This window comes from Oncorhynchus nerka, linkage group LG4 (assembly GCF_034236695.1).
Source record: "Oncorhynchus nerka isolate Pitt River linkage group LG4, Oner_Uvic_2.0, whole genome shotgun sequence".
In the NCBI taxonomy this organism is placed as follows: domain Eukaryota; kingdom Metazoa; phylum Chordata; class Actinopteri; order Salmoniformes; family Salmonidae; genus Oncorhynchus; species Oncorhynchus nerka.
The window spans coordinates 76533065-76548317 of record NC_088399.1 but is presented as its reverse complement, the minus strand read 5'-3'; the positions used below and the strand labels follow the sequence as shown (position 1 = coordinate 76548317).

At 46.3% G+C, this 15253-nt stretch overlaps 1 protein-coding gene across 29 annotated transcripts in view; it reads left to right on the top strand.

Annotated features, from left to right (window-relative positions):
- The window catches only part of clasp2 (cytoplasmic linker associated protein 2), a 121290-nt gene that overhangs the window by 77662 nt on the left and 28375 nt on the right, over positions 1-15253 (top strand). For 7 of the 29 annotated variants that reach the window (XM_029658609.2, XM_065017856.1, XM_065017869.1 and 4 more), the window contains 16 exons: positions 571-720; positions 1197-1220; positions 1878-1895; positions 2146-2244; positions 2768-2794; positions 4208-4234; positions 5347-5511; positions 6270-6314; positions 7798-7905; positions 8365-8427; positions 10073-10179; positions 10407-10430; positions 10663-10818; positions 11305-11396; positions 11528-11591; positions 12375-12437. In XM_029658609.2, the coding sequence (XP_029514469.2) occupies positions 571-720; positions 1197-1220; positions 1878-1895; positions 2146-2244; positions 2768-2794; positions 4208-4234; positions 5347-5511; positions 6270-6314; positions 7798-7905; positions 8365-8427; positions 10073-10179; positions 10407-10430; positions 10663-10818; positions 11305-11396; positions 11528-11591; positions 12375-12437 (1232 nt within the window). The remainder of the gene's footprint in view (positions 1-570; positions 721-1196; positions 1221-1877; positions 1896-2145; positions 2245-2767; positions 2795-4207; positions 4235-5346; positions 5512-6269; positions 6315-7797; positions 7906-8364; positions 8428-10072; positions 10180-10406; positions 10431-10662; positions 10819-11304; positions 11397-11527; positions 11592-12374; positions 12438-15253) is intronic. The other 22 variants (XM_065017848.1, XM_065017859.1, XM_065017864.1 and 19 more) reach the window with 20 other exon arrangements.

Here is a 15253-nt window from a genome sequence, read left to right as displayed (position 1 = left end):
TGTCTTTTCACACATTTATACTGAACAAAAATATAACCTCAACAATTTCTTCGATTTTTTTTTTCCATATAAGGAAATCAGTCAATTTACATTTTTCGGGCCCTAATCTATGTATTTCACTTGACCGGACAGAGGCGCACCCACTGGGGAGCCAGGCCCAGCCAATCAGAATGAGTTTTTTTTTAAAGTGGCCTTTTATTGTCCCCAGCACAAGGTGCACCTGTGTAATGACTGTGCTATTTAATCAGCTTCTTGATATGCCACACCTGTCAGGTGGTTGGATTATCTTGGCAAAGGAGAAATGCTCACTTGCAGGGATGTAAACAAATTTGTGCAAAACATTTGAGAGAAATAAGCTTTTTGTGCATATGAAACATTTCTGGGATTTTTTATTTCAGCTCATGAAACATGGGACCAAAACTTTACATGTTGTGTTTATATTTTTGTTCAGTGTAATTATGTGTGTATGTGTTTATGTCCAGGCAAGTGATTGTATAGTATGTGGTGGTGTTTGTATTGTGATGTGGTGTTTGTGTGTTTGTCTGTATATATCCTCCCTCCCCCTCCCAGTCCCGGCTGGTCATAAGGGCGGGGCGTCGCCAGGCTCCCTGCAGCGTTCCCGTAGCGATGTGGATGTTAATGCAGCAACGGTTGCTAAGCAGCGGCACATCGGGCAGGTGGGGGCGGGGAGACTGACCCCCGGCTCCTACTCGTCATTGGGTAAGGCAGCTGTCAATCGAACCAGGCAGCGAACCAACCAACCAACCAATCAGACACAGTTTAGACATCTTTCTGCATCAGTCAGCTGTCTGTCAGTCTATCAATGAATCATTCAATAACCGACACACACACACTCAGTCAACGTGCTGTGTGTTATTATGGTTTCCTGCTGCTTTCAAGACCTAGGCTGAACTCCTCTCGATATCTGAATACACTGCCTGCATCTCTCTCCTATCCTAGGTTTCTCTGTCTGAGGGGCTGTTAGCCTGTCTGTCTGCTTGTTGCCTGTCTGTGTGTTTGTGTAGCTATGGTCTGTCAGTGTGTATTTGTTAGGTGTTTTAGTTGTTGTTCCTGCATGATTCTCTGTTTGAACTATGTTCTCTTACTAACACACACTATACCACTCTCCTTCTCTTCTCTCTTTTCTTCACCTTCTCACTTCACCGTTATTGTTCTCTCGCTCTCTGCCACTAAAGATGATGCCTCTGATAAAATGGATGGTAAGATCATCTCCTCCTGTTTCACTCTCCTCCGCTCAGAAACACCTCACGCTATTCTTTTCCTTTTTCCCTCATTCTTCCCTTCATCCCTCCTTCCTGTGCATTCTGGGTGGTGGCCCTGGACAGCAACTCTGTCACCCCAGCCAGTCTGTAACCATGGTGCCCTCTGCTGTTCGGCTGTTCTCTCACACTCATTCTCAAATTACATTTATGAAATAAGTAAAGAACTTCTGATTTAATGTTATTTTGTTTATTAACAGTCATATTTAGTCTGCGTAGCTACATAATAATACATGGGATTTAATGTTATTTTGTTTATTAACAGTCATATTTAGTCTGCGTAGCTACATAATAATACATGGGATTTAATGTTATTTTGTTTATTAACAGTCATATTTAGTCTGCTTAGCTACATAATAATACATGGGATTTAATGTTATTTTGTTTATTAACAGTCATATTTAGTCTGCGTAGCTACATAATAATACATGGGATTTAATGTTGTTTATTAACAGTCATATTTAGTCTGCGTAGCTACATAATAATACATGGGATTTAATGCGCCGTTCAAAAGACCCACTCACTTTAAACACCCTACATCACTTTATATGACCTTTGACCAATGACACACCCCTCCCCCTCTCTGTCTGATTTTAGGGGCCAGGTCAGTCAATGGTAAGACAGTAGTAGGTACTGTAGTTCTAGACTGTAAGACTAGTTTCTTTGTAGCCTGTAGTTAGTTATCTATATACCTATATTTTTACTAAGTAGTATTTAGCCGTAGGGCTTCTTACCTCTAAACTAGTGCTTATTGCTTAGTAGTGGAGGGTGGAGGGCTCTGTTCTATTCAGAAAGTGTGTGTGTGTGAGAAAATTAGTGTGTGTCTAGTCAGTGTCCAATCTAACAGTATGACCTCTGACCTCAGGTCGTCTGAGGACCAAGCAGCCTCTCACCACGGCGACCAGCGTCAGCCAGGTGGACTCCCGGGGACGCACCCGCACCAAGATGGTGTCCCAGTCGCAACGTAAGAAGAAGCACACACACGCACAACACGTTCACACAGTTTTTGAGCCTCAAATACCACATCCCTCACATACACACACAATCTTCCACTGCCGTATTACTTTGAGTGCATTTGAGCGGGCGTGTGTTTTTGCAAGATGAGTTATACACACTCTCTTTCTATAGTCACTGCTGGTATCCCTCACAGAGAATACAAGATGAGTTATACACACTCTCTTTCTATAGTCACTGCTGGTATCCCTCACAGAGAATACAAGATGAGTTATACACACTCTCTTTCTATAGTCACTGCTGGTATCCCTCACAGAGAATACAAAATGAGTTATACACACTCTCTTTCTATAGTCACTGCTGGTATCCCTCACAGAGAATACAAGATGAGTTATACACACTCTTTCTATAGTCACTGCTGGTATCCCTCACAGAGAATACAAAATGAGTTATACACACTCTCTTTCTATAGTCACTGCTGGTATCCCTCACAGAGACAATAAGCTCCTGCAAATGTTTTTTATACCTCTTAGGTTCCGACGAATCAGATTGCACGCCAGGTATTCTGTGTGTGTGTTGCAGTGGGGTAGATGGACCCATTATGTTGCTCTCATGGTCACCGTTGTTTGTTGAGAGAGTGTGTGTGTGTGTGTTCTCTGCATGCTCTGTTGTCTCATCACTGAGAGTGGTGTGTTGGTTGGTGTGAAAAGTCTAGTTCTGCCAATAGTTAATAAAAAATACCAAAACATGACAAAAACTGGAGCCAACTCAGCAAATCAAGTTGGTGCAGCACTCTCAAATCAAGAGTGTCATGACTGGTTTGACCTCCTTTGTTATTACATAAACTGTAGTGACGATGATGGTTTTAATTTGAAAAAATGGGATCTGTTTAAGGCTCAACCTGACAGAAAAAAAACAGAACAGATTCAAGGAACGAGAGGTTAACCTCAAAGTCAAAGCCGTTGGGGGGGGTGTCATTTATTTTTATTTAAAAAAATATTTGAGAAAATATTGAATTTGGCCTTTACTGCTATCGCCCTTAGTAACACATTGAATACACATTCATAAATGGCAAAAAAGACAACATATTTAACCCCTTATTTTTTCTGCCAAAAAACTACCTCCATACTTCCATTCATTTGTATGGGTTACTTTCAGGAGAGTCCTGTGACACTTGTGTTTGTGAGGGTCTCCCCTTTCCACAGAGGGTCTTATCGTTCCACATTAGATTGTAGGCACAACCGTTCTGATACTGCAGAAGTTTTTGTGAGATGTCTCATGGTCTGACAAACACCGCTGCAGCTCGGCCACCTTCCACTGCAGATGTGGAAGGCTGACATGACTGGATACGGCGGATTGAGACGTAGCCCATACAGAAAATCTCTAGAATAAACTAAAGGATGTCTATTTTTATTATTTTTATTATGTTACTTAGATTGACGTACTGGTGTGTCAATAGACTTACGGATTGAGAGTAAGAGACCATTAATAATGATGATGAGACAAGTAATAATGATGGTGAGATGTCTTTGGGACAGAGAGCTGTGGTTGGGCAGTGCAGGTTTTGGCAGTGTGTGTGTGTGTGTGTGTGTGTTTTAGAGCATTTGTACTTTGAGGTGTTTTTATTTCCTCCATTGTGAGGCTGCTTTGCTTCGTCAGTGATACTGCTGCGTCACACACCGGCTACCCATCATGCAGTGCTCTACCGTTCTTCCATCAAGCATCACAGCTGGCTCCTTGTGTCTCAGCATTCATAGTTTATTCTATATTTATTTCTATTTAATTGATACATGTATTTCCGTGTTTGAAGCGTGGTCATTGTTGCTCTGTCTCTCGCCTCGGAACGCTCCCATGATACTCTCTGTGTTCTAACTCCCATGGTGCTTTGTGCTCTAACACCCATAATTCATCTGGTTTAACTTCCTGTTCCTGTCCCCGCTCCCCTCTCCAATCCTGCCTTCTCATTGGTGCAGGATCTCAGTCTGCTACCCCCATTGGTGGTAAGAGTCTAACGTGTACTACCTGTTACCATCACCCCTTCTCTCACCCCTCACCTCTTCTCACCCCTCAACAAAGCTGGTCACCTAAAGCTCCACCCCCTCTCTGGCTGAAGCATGCTGGGACTTGTAGTTTAAACTTAAACGTGGCTGCCTGCCTTATGACTACTTGTGCTCTGAGCTGAGGCCTGTGTCTACCTGTTAGGAGGGAGCAGATAGGATGAGAGGGATGCATGGGAGGTAGAATACCATGTGACCAGCATGCTCTGACAGAACAGACCACTCTGAGGTGGAGTTGTAGTACACTGGGGTAGTCCCATCTATTCCTTGCTTAGTCACAAAGTGAGTAGTCCCATCTATCCCCTGCTTAGTCTCAGTGTTAGCTCCAATTCACTTGGTGTTAGCGGTTAGAGGTCAATTGTGTGTAGACTAGACTGTGTAGCCTAGACTGTGTAGTATGTAAGTTTGTATTCTGCGTATGTGTGGTGAAATAGACTGATGTGATACGTTTCCGTTGAGTGATAAACAGTGTTTGTCTCACTCATGTCACAACCCTCTCTGTCCACATTTCACTTTCAGCACTTCTTCACGTCTCTGTCTCATGAGTTAAAAGATCACAAAGGCATGTGTAGATCTGTGACATTCAGCACAATGCATTATGGGCCGTGTGATTGGAGACTGGAATGAAAAACATACTGTACTCCATGTAATTATTTGGGAATAAGCAAACGACCCACTGAAATGATGACAGTCCCAAGATGGCCGCCAAAGCTGGTCCCCTGAATCTGGTTGAAAACAACCCCTAACCCTGAAATCCATTGAGCCCATTCACCATGTTCCTATACATCTAGTTCCTTCTGATCTGCTAACCAGACCTGGGTCAATATTACAGTCAAATACTCTGACTTTAGTTGAGCTTGATTTACTATTGAAATAATGTGAATAATAGTCCCAAAACAAGTGTTTGACCTATGTGTTCAACCCAGGTCTGCTGCAGACACTGAAGGGGTTAGGGGTTGTTGATGTTGTTATTCCTTAGACAATAGGGTCCCACGCATGACAAGTGTGTGATCTGTGTGTGCGTCTCTAACTCTCTTCCCTCCCGCTCTCTCTAGCCGGCAGTCGGAGTGGTTCCCCGGGTCGCGTCCTGACCAGTACCGCTCTGAGTACTCTGGGTTCTGGAGCCCAGAGGGTCCTAGCTGGGGCTGGAGGGAGACGTAGCCGCATCCCCCGCAGCCAGGGCTGCTCACGAGACTCCTCCCCTACACGCCTGTCTGTCGGTGAGTACACATCCAGTCATCATCAGTGACCCATCCCAGCCCCTTGTCTTACCTGCCTGGTTTCATCTTGATGACACATCCAGTCATCATCAGTGACCCATCCCAGCCCCTTGTCTTACCTGCCTGGTTTCATCTTGATGACACATCCAGTCATCATCAGTGACCCATCCCAGCCCCTTGTCTTACCTGCCTGGTTTCATCTTGATGACACATCCAGTCACCATCATAGTGACCCATCCCAGCCCCTTGTCTTACCTGCCTGATTTCATCTTGATGACACATCCAGTCACCATCATAGTGACCCATCCCAGCCCCTTGTCTTACCTGCCTGGTTTCATCTTGATGACGCATCTAGTCACCATCATAGTGACCCATCCCAGCCCCTTGTCTTACCTGCTTGGTTACCAAGCTTCCTCTTTTCCCTCCATTGACAGGATGCATGGATTCTTTATCTTTGTTTGTTATTGCTAAACCAATAAATCATTTCCCTCCTCCATTGGCCTGTTTCTGTTTGTTCCTGCTCACGTCTGATTGGCTAAGGCCCAGAGATTGACAGGTCTCACACACAGCAGTCTGCCTCCAACAACTTGATCAATCCCCACCAATCACATGTTCCCCTTACCGCCGCATCGTTGTGATGTCATATATCACTCCATTCCTTTCTCCAACAACTTTGAAAGCGAGAACTAATTTCAAGCTGACCTCCTCTATTTTACTCCCTCTTTCCTTCTCCTTCCTCTCCTTCCTCTGGTCTCTAGCTCCCTCCAGTATTAGTTCCATCTACAACGGCGCAAGCAGAGGAGGTAAGAACTCTCCGACTCGTCCCTCTGACAACTCCACCCGCATCCCTCAATCTCTCCCTCTTTCTCTTCCTCTTCTCCGTCCCTCCATTTCACTCTCTAGCCCTCTATCTTCATCTCTCCATCTCCCTCCATTTCACTCTCTAGCCCTCTATCTTCATCTCTCCATCTCCCTCCATTTCACTCTCTAGCCCTCTATCTTCATCTCTCCATCTCCCTCCATTTCTCTCGCTCAAACCATTTCAGCCTTCCGTTAGGCTGTCACTCGCCGCCTCAAAATTCCAGTATCCTCCTCTCTAACCACCGAACGCATGGCTGTGTGTTGCCATGGTGATGGGTTGTCATGGTAATTGTGGTGACAATTTTTATCTTGAAGAAAAAGAAACGCACACCTATTTAGGCGAGGTGCTGGCTAGCGGAGTAGAACACTTGGAAGTAAAATAAAAGAGAGCCGCACACTCTAGGAGCTGTGATGCAACAATGTAATTACCAACGTTTCGACAGCCAAGCTGTCTTCATCAGGGTATAATCACAAACACTGCGGGATAACTTGTTTATGTAGTGTCAAAAGACACAGGTGTCTGTAATCATGGCCAAGAGTGGCCTAATATCATTGGTTAATTATCAAATATTAAAATGGCATACAAAGAACCGCATACAAACAACATATGATCATATAGCATACGATCATAAATTCCTTTTCGACTACACACGCTTACAAACAATTACAATGGCAAGTCACAATCACAAGAATGGCTTCAGATCAAACTCTACGTTGAGACCAAAGGGAACAAGGGTCTTTAAGTTAAAGATCCAGGCAGCCTCTCGTTTTAACAATAAATGATCAAGGTCACCCCCTCTCCTAGACAATTTGCATCTTCCCACTAACCAATTGGCCGCAGGTATGAATGAAGCATCATAAGATCGGTGAAGCTTCATAGGATCGGTGAAGCTTCATTGGTTCCCCCATAAGTTCTCTGTAATTAACTCTGATTGGTGTGTGGATGCCGGCTCTGGCCAATGAACAGTCAGGATGAGCTTGATGCTTATTGGATGAAAACAGAGATCCTCACCCCTAGTCTTTCATCTGCTTCTCATTTCCTCCTTCTGTCCTGCTGTGCCTGTGTGTGTATACCTGTGTGTGTATACCTGTGTGTGAGTGTGCCTATGTGTGTGTGTGTGTGCGTCAGTGAGTGAGTGCTGAAATAGTTTATATACATGTTATTTCTGAGCCCAGCAGTCCTGAGCTCTCCAGGGCTGTGTCTCAACAGTCTACTGTGGCTTCCTTTCTAAACCACTGTAGACTGAGACTCACGCATGGAGCCAGTAGAGCTGTGCTCTTTTTCAGTCCTGTCTCTATCAGGGTGTCACTCTTATGACTCTCTCTCCTTTGTCCTCTCTCTGTTTATTTGTTGCTTTCTATCTATCTTTCTTCCTTCCTTCCTTTCCTCTTCCCCGTCCGTCCCCTGGTAACATGGTACTGTAGCTCGGGGCAGTCGTATCCCCCGGCCCAGTATGAGTCAGGGCTGCAGCAGGGAGGCCAGCAGAGAGAGCAGCAGAGACACCAGCCCTGTACGCTCCTTTACACCCCTGGGTGAGTAACACGCATCACGTCATAGATATCACACATGCACTTAGTTCGCGCGTACACACACACACACACACACACACACACACACACACACACACACACACACACACACACACACATCATAGATACCACATAGTAAAACAAAGACACCAACCAACAATATGGAACAACAAAACTGACCACCTTGTGTACAGTTGATCTAACAACAACACTGTCATTTTGGGGATGACATTGTATCCACTGTCCCAGCCGTTTGGACTGGCTAGCTGACATGACTCATGAAATGGAGTACTGTCAGACTCTGTAGGGAAGCAGAACTGGACTCTTAGGGCTACTAATCACACACACTGACATGTTGCTGTGTGGTTCTGGGTCTCTTTCTCTCACACTGTGAGTTCTAACGATGGGGGGGCTGTTTTGTGTGTGTGGTTCTCTGCGTGTGTGTGGGGTTCATTGTTGCAGCGTCGCGGCACTACTCTCGCTCCACTGGAGCTCTCCATACCGCCGACGCTTTAGGGGCCGCAGGTGAACGATGAGTACCTCTATCCTCTTTTGCTCCCTCCTTCCGCTTGACTCCTATTTTACATTCTCCATACATCTTTTATTTTTTCCCGTTTTCTAGATCTATTCTTTCTTTCTCCGTTATTCTTTTCCTTCGTTCTCTTCCTGGACCTCAAGCTTCCGCCGGAAACGCATGCTTCCTCCACCCCGTTCAGTTGCCATGACAACCATTCCATCTCCATTTGAGGATGCATTTGTAACTCTGTTCTCTCACTCATCTATTTCCTGATTTTAGTCCCGCCTCCCATCAACACGGACACGGCGTCCTCCATGTTTGTTTATTTACTCCCATCACGCTTTGGTCACAGCTCTTAGGGGTCATTTGGTCATATTTTTGTCATTTATTCACCATGCCATCTAGCTGGGGAGGGGGTATTGAAGGGTTAGGGGGTGAGTATTGAAGGAGGAAGGGAGGCGGCTGATGGGATGAGTGTGGGAGGAAGGGAGGCGGCTGATGGGATGAGTGTGGGAGGAAGGGAGGCGGCTGATGGGATGTGGGTGGGAGGAAGGGAGGGAGGAGGTCTGATGGGATGAGGGTGGATGGAAGGGAGGAGGTCTGGTGGGAGGAGGTCTGATGGGATGAGGTTGGGTGGAAGGGAGGTGGTCTGATGGGATGAGGAAGGGAGGAGGTCTGATGGGATGAGGGTGGGAGGAAGGGAGGAGGTCTGATGGGAGGCGGTCTGATGGGAGAGGTTGGGTGATGGATGGGATGAGAGTGGGAGGAAGGGAGGTCTGATGGGATGAGGTTCTGGGTGGAAGGGAGGGTGGTCTGATGGGAGGAAGGGAGGAGGTGATGGGAGGAGGGAAGGGAGGAAGGAAGGTGGTCTGATGGGAGGCGGTCTGATGGGAGGAAGGTCGGAGGTCTGATGGGATGAGGAAGGGAGGAAGGGAGGTCTGATGGGAGGAGGGTGGGAGGAAGGAAGGCGGTCATCTGATGGGATGAGGGTGGGAGGAAGGGAGGAGGTCTGATGGGATGAGGAAGGGAGGAAGGAAGGTGGTCTGATGGGAGGAAGGGCGGAGGTCTGATGGGATGAGAGTGGGAGGAAGGGAGGAGGTCTGATGGGATGAGGATGGGAGGAAGAGAGGATGTCTGGTGGAAGAGAGGAGGTCTGATGGGTAGAGGGTGGGAGGAAGGGAGGAGGTCTGATGGGATGACGTTGGGTGGAAGGGAGGAGGTCTGATGGGATGAGGAAGGGAGGAGGTCTGGTGGGATTAGGTTGGGTGGAAGGGAGGAGGTCTGATGGGAGGAGGGTGGGAGGAGGGGCAGTCATCTGATGGGATTAGGGTGGGAGGAAGGGAGGAGGTCTGATGGGATGAGGAAGGGAGGAGGGAGGAGGGTGGGAGGAAGGAAGGCGGTCTGATGGGATGAAGTTGGGTGGAAGGGAGGTCTGGCGGTCGTCTGATGGGATGAGGGTGGGAGGAAGGGATGGGGTCTGATGGGATGAGGAAGGGAGGAGGTCTTTTGGGATGAGGTCTGGTGGGAGGTCTGATGGGATGAGGATGGGGGGAGGTCGTCTGATGGGATGAGGGTGAAAGGGATTGCAGTTTTGTGTGTTTGACTGCATCTGTAATGTGTCTCTCGGGCTCTCTCATCCCTCCATCTCTCCAGGGTCAGGGTACAGTATCAGTCAGTCCAGTCGTCTGTCCTCATCCGTCAGCGCCATGAGAATCCTCAACACAGGATCTGATGTAGAAGAGGCCCTCGCTGATGCCCTGGTACACACATTCACACATTACACACACACTGAGACGATATTTATGCTAACTCCTTTCTCCCCCTCTTTCATCTTCCCTGTCTCTTACATCTCTCTATCTCTTACCTTTTCTCTATCTCTCGTAGCTCATATATACACATCCAAACACTTATACTGTACACACACTCTCGCACACTTACTGCTGTGTTGTGACTAACCCCTGGTTCCTCCTCTGTTTAACGCTCTCAGCTGTTGGGAGACATGAGATCCAAGGTCAGCGTCTCTACCTACTGCTGTGTGTGTGGGTGGGTGGGTGGGGTTGAAAGGTGTTATTTTATGTGTACATGTTACTTAAAGGGAAAGTCTGTTTCTCACTTGCTCTTTCTCTTTCGCTTTCTTTCTCTGTCGCTCTCTTTCTCTGTCGCTCTTTCTCTGTCGCTCTTTCTCTGTCGCTCTTTCTCTGTCGCTCTCTTTCTCTTTTTGTCTCTATCTCCTCCCCCCGTAGAAGAAGCCAGCGCGGCGGCGCTATGAGAACTATGGGATGTATTCGGATGATGATGCTAACAGTGATGCGTCCAGCGCCTGCTCAGAGCGCTCCTACAGCTCCAGGAATGGAGGAGCCATCCCTACGTACATGAGACAGACTGAGGACGTGGCCGAGGTCAGAAACAACACAGATTTTGGATTAGTCATTGATGGCACCATATGCAAATTACACGAACCTTTCTTTCAATGACTTGAAGCACTTCAGTTCACATTTTCCCCAATGCCTTGTGGATTCCTGGCTGAAGATTCAATAGTTCCAGTCATTTTAAGATTACAATTATTAATCAATTGTACACGGTCAAAATGTTACTTCTTCTTTATCTGAACCCTCTGAAAGAGACATACAGGTTGGAGCAGGGGGCTGCCACACTGGGCGCCTTAGAGCAGTTGTTGTGGGGGGGTTAAGTGCATTTCTCAAGGGCACAACAGCATCTACGATTTGATACCAGCAACCCCCTGGTTGCCGGCTCACTTCCCGGCAGATTTTTTTACCATCAGACCCGGGACTTGAACTGACAAACCTTTGGTTGGTGGCTTGCTTCTCTAACCGCTAAGCTACCTGCCGCCCAGTCTAAATGTCCTTTAACCCTTTGTGCCCCAGGTGTTGAACCGCTGTGCCAGTGCCAACTGGTCGGAGAGGAAGGAGGGACTGCTGGGTCTACAGGCTCTACTGAAGAACCAACGCACCCTCAGGTCAGCCTATCACAACGCCCCGTTTCACCTGGAAGCCTTTCAGGGACTATTCAAACAGAGACGCTGTTTATCTGATGCAATACATGCTACCATAGGTGTATTCACCTTTGTATAATTGTGTGTGTCTACAGTCGTGTGGAGTTGAAGAGGTTGTGCGAGATCTTCACCAGAATGTTTGCAGACCCCCATAGTAAGGTATGGATGCATGCACAGCTACCACACACACGTGTATACACACACACATACACACACACACACACACGTGTATACACACACACAATCCACTGACACCTTAAACACATAGTGTATATATATATATACACACACACCTGTGTTTATATTGGATACCGGATTCTGCCCGAAACGACACTTACGAAACTAAGTTCTGCAAACACACATTTATTCTCACACATGGAAACATAAATACACAGACATACTGAGACTCATAATCAGATAAAAAGTAATGCGCACACACACACAGGCATGTGCTGCGTGAGGCGGTAACTGACTGGTTTCTAACGGCATGCTACGCCTGAGTCTGCGTGTGACCTCACACTCTCCGCTAGCCAATGGGATTGCTCTCTCACTGTTCGTTAGCCAATCCGCTGGTTGTGCTCACCGCGTCCACTGCAACTCCTTCCCTCTTTTTCCCTGCGTGGTCTATATAAGATTACACACACACACACACACTGACCACACACACACACTGACCACACACACACACACACTGACCACACACACACACACACACACACGCCATTTTACAGCATCCCCCCCTTCCCCCGCCTCTTTCTTTCTCACTAACCCCGCCCGCTAGGGTTCCCCCGCTCCCCTCTAACGCCACTCCCCATCCCCTCCTCCTGCCGGCGTTTGGAGTGTCTTCCCCCACCCGCTCCCCGTACACCACTTAGTGTGCTCCCCTGCCGCCCCAACCCCTCGTCCTGCCCCTCGTCTGACGGTAACAGTTGTGACTTTCAGCGAGAATCCGGATCTAGGGTCTATGGAACGGCAGAATCCGGTATAAGCTCAGCCTCCTTCAAGGTACACCTCACTGTCACACACTCTCCTTCTCTCCTTCTCTTCTGTGTGTAGAGACAGAGGAACTCTTATAAGAACCAGGTGTGGTTCTTATAAGAGGGCTGTAGTGTAGTCCTTATCTTCACAGTGCATCACATTGATATTAATGCACAATACCACCTGTTTCAGTTCAGAGGTACTCTGACTTCAGTCGGGAAGCACCTTGTGTGCACTGAACACATATCTGTGCGCGCATGTGATGAGAGGGTGGGTGGGTGGGTGGGTGGGTACGCATGAGTGTGTGTGTTAGGGTGACCACATTTAAAATACCCAAATGCGTGACCACAGGATGATTTTGCGGGACAGTGTAGACTACGTCATTTTGTTGCACTGAACAAACTAATTTAAGCACACCAGCCACCCCTAGTCTATTCCTTTTCCTCACACTAAATTCGGTGATGCAGAAAGGAGAGACTACTTGTGGCTGTTTTATGAAAATCTGGGAATATTTGGCCAAGAGAACATTTCTGGTTGTTCTCAGAATGTAAAACAGTTAGGAATGAAGACTTTTTTTTTTACGGGATTGAATAAAGAAGCAGCAAATATGTTAAATGAGAAACTAATGAGCATGGAGACCTTATATTTCAGTGTAATACGGCTGTTTAATGAGAAACTAATGAGCATGGAGACCTTATATTTCAGTGTAATACGGCTGTTTAATGAGAAACTAATGAGCAAGACCTATATTTCAGTGTTTAATGAGAAACTAATGAGCATGGAGACCTTATATTTCAGTGTAATACGGCTGTTTAATGAGAAACTAATGAGCATGGAGACCTTATATTTCAGTGTAATACGGCTGTTTAATGAGAAACTAATGAGCATGGAGACCTTATATTTCAGTGTAATACTGTTTAATGAGAAACTGTTTAATGAGAAACTAATGAGCATGGAGACCTTATATTTCAGTGTAATACGGCTGTTTAATGAGAAACTAATGAGCATGGAGACCTTATATTTCAGTGTAATACGGCTGTTTAATGAGAAACTAATGAGCATGGAGACCTTATATTTCAGTGTAATACGGCTGTTTAATGAGAAACTAATGAGCATGGAGACCTTATATTTCAGTGTAATACGGCTGTTTACTTAGTTGTAGCTCTTCATCAGAAGCGAGATGGTTGTAAGTAGTGAAGCGTAACTGTCCTCCACGTTTAACTGGAATTTGTACCGAAATGATTTGAAAAATGTCATTGATTTACGATTTTATTTTAATTGAACCTTTATTTAACCAGGCAAATAAGTAAAGACGGCCTAGCAAAAGGACTCCTGCGGGGAAGGGGGATGCGGCGAACTGAAAAGAGGAGCGACCCAGGGATGTGTGTGCTTTGGGGACCTTTAACAGAATGTGACTGCCAGAGCATGTGTTGAATGTGGATGACGAGGGCTACAGTAGATATCTCAGATAGGGGGGAGTGAGGCCTAAGAGGGTTTTATAAATAAGTATCAACCAGTGGGACTTGCGACGGGTATACGTAGATGACCAGTTTATAGTGGATTATAGAGTGCAGTGATGTGTCCTATAAGGAGCATTGGTGGCAAATCTGATGGCAGAATGATAAAGAACATCTAGCCGTTCGAGAGCACCCTTACCTGCCGATCTATAAATCATGTCTCTGTAATCTAGCATGGGTAGGATGGTCATCTGAATCAGGGTTAATTTGGCAGCTGGGGGTGAAAGGAGCGATTACAATAGAGGAAACCAAGTCTAGATTTAACTTTAGCCTGCAGCTTTGATATGTGCTGAGAGAAGGACAGTGTACCGTCTAGCGATACTCCCAAGTACTTGTATGAGGTGACTACCTCAAGCTCTAAACCCTCAAAGGCAGTAATCACACCTGTGGGGAGAGGGACATTCTTCTTACCAAACCACATGACCTTTGTTTTGGAGGTGTTCAGAACAAGATTAAGGGCAGAGAAAGCTTGCTGGACAGTAAGAAAGCTTTGTTGTAGAGCGTTTAACACAAAATCCCGGGAGGGGCCAGCTGAGTGTAAGACTGTATCATCTGCATATAAATGGATGAGAGAGCTTCCTACTGCCTGAGCTATGTTGTTGATGTAAATTGAGAAGAATGTGGGGCCTAGGATTGAGCTTTGGGGTACTCCCTTGGTGACGGGCAGTGGCTGAGACAGCAGAATTTCTGACTTTATACACTGCACTCTTTGAGGGGAGGTAGTTAGCAAACCAGGCCGAAGACCCTTCAGAGACACCAATACTCCTTAGCCGGCCCACAAGAATGGAATAGTCTATCGTATCAAAAACTTTGGCCAAGTCAATAGAAATAGCAGCACAACATTGCTTAGAATCAAGGGCAATGGTGACATAATTGATTGACTTGACCTTTTAAGGTTGCAATGGCACATCCATAACCTGATCGGAAACCAGATTGCATACCAGAGAGAATACTACAGACCTCAAGAAAGCCAGTCAGTTGATTATTGACAAGTTTTTCCAACACTTTTGATAAACAGGGTAAAATAGAAATAGGCCTATAACAGTTAGGATCAGCTTGATCTCCCCCTTTAAATAAAGGACGAACCGTGGCTGCCTTCCAAGCAATGGGAAGGGAGGTTAAAAGGGTCGGCCATAGGCTTGGTGATGATGGGGGCAGCAACCTTAAAGAATAAAGAGTCTAAATCATCTGACCCAGAGGTTTTTTGGGGGGGTCAAGTTTCAGGAGCTCCTTTAGCACCTCGGACTTAGTGACTACCTGCAGGGAGAAACCTTGTAGCGGGGCAGGGGAAAAAGAGGGAGGAGCATCTGGGCAAGGAGGCATGGC